This window comes from Glycine soja, chromosome 4 (genome assembly GCF_004193775.1).
Source record: "Glycine soja cultivar W05 chromosome 4, ASM419377v2, whole genome shotgun sequence".
In the NCBI taxonomy this organism is placed as follows: Eukaryota; Viridiplantae; Streptophyta; class Magnoliopsida; order Fabales; family Fabaceae; genus Glycine; species Glycine soja.
Genome location: NC_041005.1, coordinates 821,264 through 827,811, shown reverse-complemented (window position 1 = coordinate 827,811; position 6,548 = coordinate 821,264). Strand labels below are relative to the sequence as shown.

Sequence of the window (6,548 nt, the reverse complement as noted above, 5' to 3'; positions counted from 1 at the left end):
TTAAGATGGAAATGTTTCAAAATTAAGTTTAAAAAAATTCTACTCCATTTTAACCACGGGCTTGATTTTGAAATTTACATTTCAAAACTAAAAATTATGACTATACAATCGATCAGTACTTAGTTTTATTATTTTATAATTTTCATTTTTTAAAAATTAAATAATTAACTAATTTAAAATTTTATATACCATTTCCTTATTTTGGTTAATTCTGTGGTACGGTGATTGGTTGATAATGATACTGATATAACTAAGTTAATTTATGACAGAGGGAGTCACAATAAAGACATTGATAATAATGAGAATAATGATACAAAGAGAGGTAAAAATAATTATAATAACAATATTAATAATATTTTTAAGAAAAAAACAATGTTAATCAAACAATAATAAATGATGTGATGAGTGATAGTAATCACTACCAGATAATAATGATAATAGAAGAATAATAATAATAATAATAATAAGTATGTTTGATGATCAAAATATAATAAAATAAGATATTAGAATAATTTATAGTATACAATATTGTAGCTTCCAATCTAAAAATTGATTCATGTCAAGACTATTATTGTGCTCGCGGTTCCATCTGATCTCATACATCGAGCGTGCATCACAATCGCGCTACTGTAACGGTTGAGGTTCTTCACGCGCGTTTTAGCAAGACACCTTTATACCGTAGGTAGTAGTAGTCCGTAAGCCACTGCGGAGGCTTCTCAGACCCTTGATTTTCCCACTACATTTGTTCTTCATACCGTACAAATTATTACTAGAATCAATATGGTAACCAGCTAATCCAGGATAATTTCTTAGTTTTACCGGTTCCATAATTATTTTTTAGGGTGAATGTGTAAAATTAGTCTTTGAAAAATATACAAGAGGCATTTTCGTTTCAAACCTTTTGGGTGTGTTCGTTTTGAGAAAAAAAGAATGAAAAAGAAAACATGAACGTGCAATTCATATTTTTATACTTTACTTCAATTCAAAATTTTCTTCTCATTAAACTTATAAAAATTAAAAACTCTATTTTTGATATTAAATGAAGTATAAATAATATGTGTCACATCGGAAGACTAACAAGAATAGAAGATCCTAATTTAAGCTATCATCAATGTCTTTATCTAATCCGGTCTAATCTTAAATTTTATGTAAGTCATGTAAGTCACTTTTATTTATACATGATGCTTAATAACTACGAAATATAAACAAATTTGATAGTTATTTTGATTAAGAATGACGGAAATTTTTTTACTTTACTATTATTTTTAATGAAATAATAAAGAACTTAATATCTTTGCTATCTTTGATTAGTAGAATTCAAAAGAAAAAAATTTCAAGCGTTTAAGAGAAAAATATCTTTAAAAATATTTATTTAGCAGTTATTATTGGCTTAAATGATAGGAAATAATATTTTTCTTATCTATGACTTGCAGATATGAAAATGAAGGATTAAAATAAAATAAAAAAATTCAAAAGATATCGATGAGGAAGCTTTTTTGCATCAAGTCTAACTCCATTCAAGTAGCTATAAACAGGGAGTCAAACCAAGGAGGAAGAGGACAGTCTCAGAACCCACGCATTGGGTTTATCCCTTAGAGGAAATCCTGTTTCCTTAGTCACCCATTTTCTTGTTATTAGTCATCTGTCACCTTCTTTTATTAACCCCTTAATTGTAAAGTCTTTCATGGTCATGAGAGGCTAAATTCCTTCTTGTTGGGGTACCTGGAGGCCAAAATGCTTGTAATGTAATCCTTTGTCTATTATCTATTTAATGCAATTTTATTTCTATTATTCTTCTTTGTACTTTTATGTTATTATGGTATGATCAACCATATATTGTTTAGAGGGTAATGCATTGAAAAATAGTTATTTTCCAAATAGATCGATATTTATTTTGCCCACATAATTTTGCATCTCTTATCTTAATGCACTTGGCTATCTTATCTCATCAAAGAAATTTGGGAAAAATGATAAATAAACTATGCCCTTCGTGCGGGAAATCAAAGATAAGATAATTCAGTAGATGTGGATGGAATTAGGGATTTCATAAAATATAGAAAATTAATTACATCATATCATAAGTAGTTTTGGTTTATTAGGACCCAACATTATCTTCCTCTTATCTTTTAGTTTTCTTATATTGTATTTCTTTATCTTCTATTTTCTTTTATCTTTATCATTTCTTAATTTAAATATTTTATCTTTTCTATCTTCTATTTTTATCTTTAAATCTTTTAGGGGGTGTGTTGGTTTGGTTGTTTTCTGTTTTCATTTTCACTGGAAATAAAAATGGTGATGGAAATGCGTTTGGTTGGATTTTTAAAAACATTTTTAGTGAAAATATTTTTTCAAACGAACCAACAACTAGAAACAATAAAATCTCGTCTCCAGTGTTTTCAGTTCAAACCATGAACCTCATTTTGGGTAAAATAAAAATGCAGTGGCAAGAAATGTAATTTTAAATAAATTTAAAAATACATTTTCTTTTGAAAACGCATTTTCAGTGTTTTTATTTCTTGAAAACAGAAAACAAGAAGTCAAACCAAACATGTTTTCAGAATTTTAATCTTTTGAAAATAAAAACAGTTTTCAGAAAATGAAAACAAAAAATGAAAATACAAACCAAACACACCCTTATCTTTTCTTTTAAATCTTTATTTTATCTCTTATCTTTTCTTTATCTATTATTTTTTTTTCATTGCTTAATAATTAAGTTTGTATCACTTAAATACAACCAAAATTCTTGTGAATTTGACACTTGAACATTTTACTATTTATAATAAAATTAGTATAGTTACTAATCGGTTAACAATGCTCCAATGTATGTGTGATAGTCTTGTCTCCCTCGTAGATGATATGAGATACCTATTGTGTGCATTTGACCTGTTATGTCATAATGTTTCTTTGATCTTATAGTCACATATTTGATGTACAACTTCATATCATGCGTTCTATCATTTCACTTTCTTAGTCAATCAAGATGAAAGTCAAACATCACTTCAACTACTTAGCCATAAGAAACCGTATACTTAGAATGCCTCCATCATCCAAGACTTCTCTATGAGACGATATACAATGTGTTACAAAATATTTTTTTTATATTATGATCAAATTATAAATTGTCAATGTAAGATAAATTTTCAATTATATATAACTTGAAAATGAATTGGAATCACATGATTCAACATCATGTAATAATTTTTAAGAAGATGCAAACCCCTCTTGAACGTTATCATCACTTACAATGATCAAGAGTATAGAAGCCTTTTTTCACTTTTGATATCTAATATTATCTGGTGACTTTTTTATATTTAAATTTATTTTAAAAATTATAATTATAATAAATTTTGTATTATTAATTATAAAGTTTTCAATCGGTAAACATTTAATTTTTTTATAAAATATTTTAATTGCATTTTTAATTATTTAAAATATATTAAAATAATAAAGAAAGTTTTTTAACATCACACAAGTTTATATATTTTTTTTTGTTAGACAAGAAAAATCTCTTTATCTTTCAAGCATCTTTATTTAAATTTTATAATACATCATATTTTATATTTTTTTGGTTTAATATCTCGTGAACTAAATTCAAACACCTAATTTATTCTGTACCAAAAAAAACACCTTATATATTCACGTGTTCTTTCGTACAAGTTTGAACTTTTATGGTTGTCTCTCAAGTCTCAACCATTCAAATTCATGTGTCAAAAGGAATTTTTTTTAGCTTACAATATCTTTTTTTCTAGACGTGCTAAAAAAATATATTTCATCCCTCTCATGATATTCGTAGTCTTAAAAAAATTTAAACAACAAAATTTGAACCAACTTGAACCAACTGTATTTTTATTCTATTTTTAAACCATCAAATCAAACCAAATTAAATTTAAAAAAAATAGTTTGATTTGATTTAAATTTAATGTTATACCTAAACTCAATCAAATCAAATCCTATATTTATTTTATTTTTTGTTCGGACGAGTTTTTGATTAAAAATCAAAGCAAACCATACTATCAACACTCCTAATAAATTGGATTGAATTAATAAAAAAATATCAATCTAACTTAGTGGATTTTTAAATATCATTAATTTTTTTATTTAAAATGTAAATATAAGTTAGTTAAATTGAAATTTGTTTGTAGTTGATATATTTTATTTTTTATATCTACAAATTTTTAAAATATATCATTACACATAAAAATATTTTTAAATTAATTTATTAAAATATACTAAATATATATTTCAGTAATTTTATCAAAATTGAAATATAATGTTAACTTAACCAACACAATATAATATGATTGATAGATAATCTTGTCTTTTAAACATGTTATTACGTATTTTATCACTAGTGTGTATAAAAAAAATCTGTTGAAAAAATTAATCTCTTAAATGAATTTTCATATCTTGGATGACTAATCCTTAGGATAGCTTGATTAAAAAAAATATAATGTAACTTAGGAAAAATAAGTTCACAAAGTATAAAAATAAAAAGAATATATAAGAAATGTTATTTACCAACAAAATCTGGTGCAGTTGGTAGATAATTGGTATATATAACTCTTTATTTTATTTGAAGGAATTGGTTTCCAATTATTACTAGATGAATATCTTTGGTGTAAACTAAAAAAGTTTGATTTAAATAAATAAAAATGAAAAATTATTATTTTTTTACATATGTAGATGAACAGAAATAATGAAAAGAATAAGTAAACTATATAAAAACTTTATATTAATTAAAAAACTAAGACAATTTTTTTTTCCCTTGTTTCTTCGTTGATCGTTTTGGATTTGAAAAAGACTTTCTTATTTTCTTTTCATCAAGTTGCTGGCATGGCTTTTTGGTTCTATAAATTCTCCGGTTGAAGCATACAGAGTCCCCTTCCACTTTCTTCCTTCTTTCTCATCACTCTTTTAAGATATTTTTGTTACATAGTTTATGGTCTACGAGAGCCCTGCCTCTGTAGAGTGTAGACCAACCTCCTTTTCTTTGCTTTGAGCTCGCTCGATCTTCTTCCATTTCATGTCTTGTTTTATTTTATTTTATTTATTTAAGCCTTTTAAATGCCCAACATTTTGTTCTTGATGTTTGAGATTGATGTATTCAATTCTGAGTGAAATCTTCTTTTCCGGGTGTATGATCAATTCCACTGTGAGACGCAGGACCCATTTAGTTCAATCCTTCTCTGTTGCTTTCCTTTACTGGCTCTACTACGTTTCATGATTTCTAACCCCCTCTCCAATTATTAATTAAATAAAACCCTATTATATATATCTTACATATTTTTATCTGCAAAAAAAATAATCTTTTTTTGTTCTTGTTCTTGTTTAGTGTCTGGGTCCTGCGAACTCCAAGTACAAGAAGGGTCAATTTTTGTTTTTCTGTTAACTTTTGATTACTATGGCTTGTTCAAGTGGAACATCTTCAGGGGCGACGTCGTCGATGCTTCAAAATAACTCAGGTTCGGAGGAGGAGCTGCAGGCTCTGATGGAGCAGAGGAAGAGGAAGAGAATGATATCGAACCGCGAATCGGCTAGGCGATCTCGAATGAGGAAGCAGAAGCACTTGGATGATCTAGCATCGCAGGTGACTCAGCTCAGGAACGAGAACCACCAGATTCTCACATCGGTGAACCTCACTACCCAGAAGTACTTGGCGGTTGAGGCTGAGAACTCTGTTTTGAGAGCACAAGTGAACGAACTCAGCCACTGGTTGGAGTCTCTGAACGAGATCATCCACTTCTTGAATGCCACTGATGGTGGTCCACCACCACCACCAAGCTCCTTCTTTGAGCCCGATGCTACCTTCTTCAACAAGGCTTATCTGAGCCAGCCGATTATGGCTTCAGCAGACATGTTGCAGTACTGAGTGTGATGGTTGTTGGTTTCTTTTAGGTTTTAGTCTGTTAGGGAAAATTGTAATCGCTGGCAGATAGTGAGTACGATAAGGAATAATGATGAATGTGTAACATATCATAAAGCGGGTAAGCTTGTTGGGGCCCCTGTAGTCTTCAGAGATCAGATCACCCTATTATTGTTGCAACTGCACTTCCCCATACTAGACTTATTATTTATGTCATATCACCAAATCATATAACATTAAGTTTAATTTAGTGTCAATGTAAAAGAATTTATCAAAGTGGACTTGGAAACTTTAATCAAAATTTTAGGTTTATTTTTGTTTATAAAAAAATGTGATTCCGAGAATTTTTTTTACCAAAACTAGTTGGTTATATTTTTTTAACAAAATTAGTTATTAATAAAATGATTAGATAACAAAAAAAAGTGTAAAAGAATTCATAAGATTAATCAATAAAAAATTATCATTTATATAACTTATAAGATAATTATAATAAAACCAACAAATTTTATCATGTATAAGATTTGTGAGTAAATAATAATATAAAATTATTTTATAGTCTTATTTATTCTTTGATTAAGTTAAGATATAATTTCTAGATATGTTATAATAAAAGTTTAATAAAAATTCACTGATAGTGTAAATTTTTTGCTGACTTTGATAATTGATTAGTTAATAAAGAAAAAAA

At 27.4% G+C, this 6,548-nt stretch overlaps 1 protein-coding gene across 1 annotated transcript; it reads left to right on the top strand.

Moving 5' to 3' along the window:
* The first annotated feature begins 4,863 nt into the window (after positions 1-4,863).
* Positions 4,864-6,139, top strand: LOC114408449 (bZIP transcription factor 11-like). Its single transcript, XM_028371494.1, has one exon. The coding sequence runs from the start codon at positions 5,402-5,404 to the stop codon at positions 5,867-5,869; it is 468 nt and encodes a 155-aa protein (XP_028227295.1). The 5' UTR covers positions 4,864-5,401; the 3' UTR covers positions 5,870-6,139.
* The last annotated feature ends 409 nt before the right edge of the window (positions 6,140-6,548 follow it).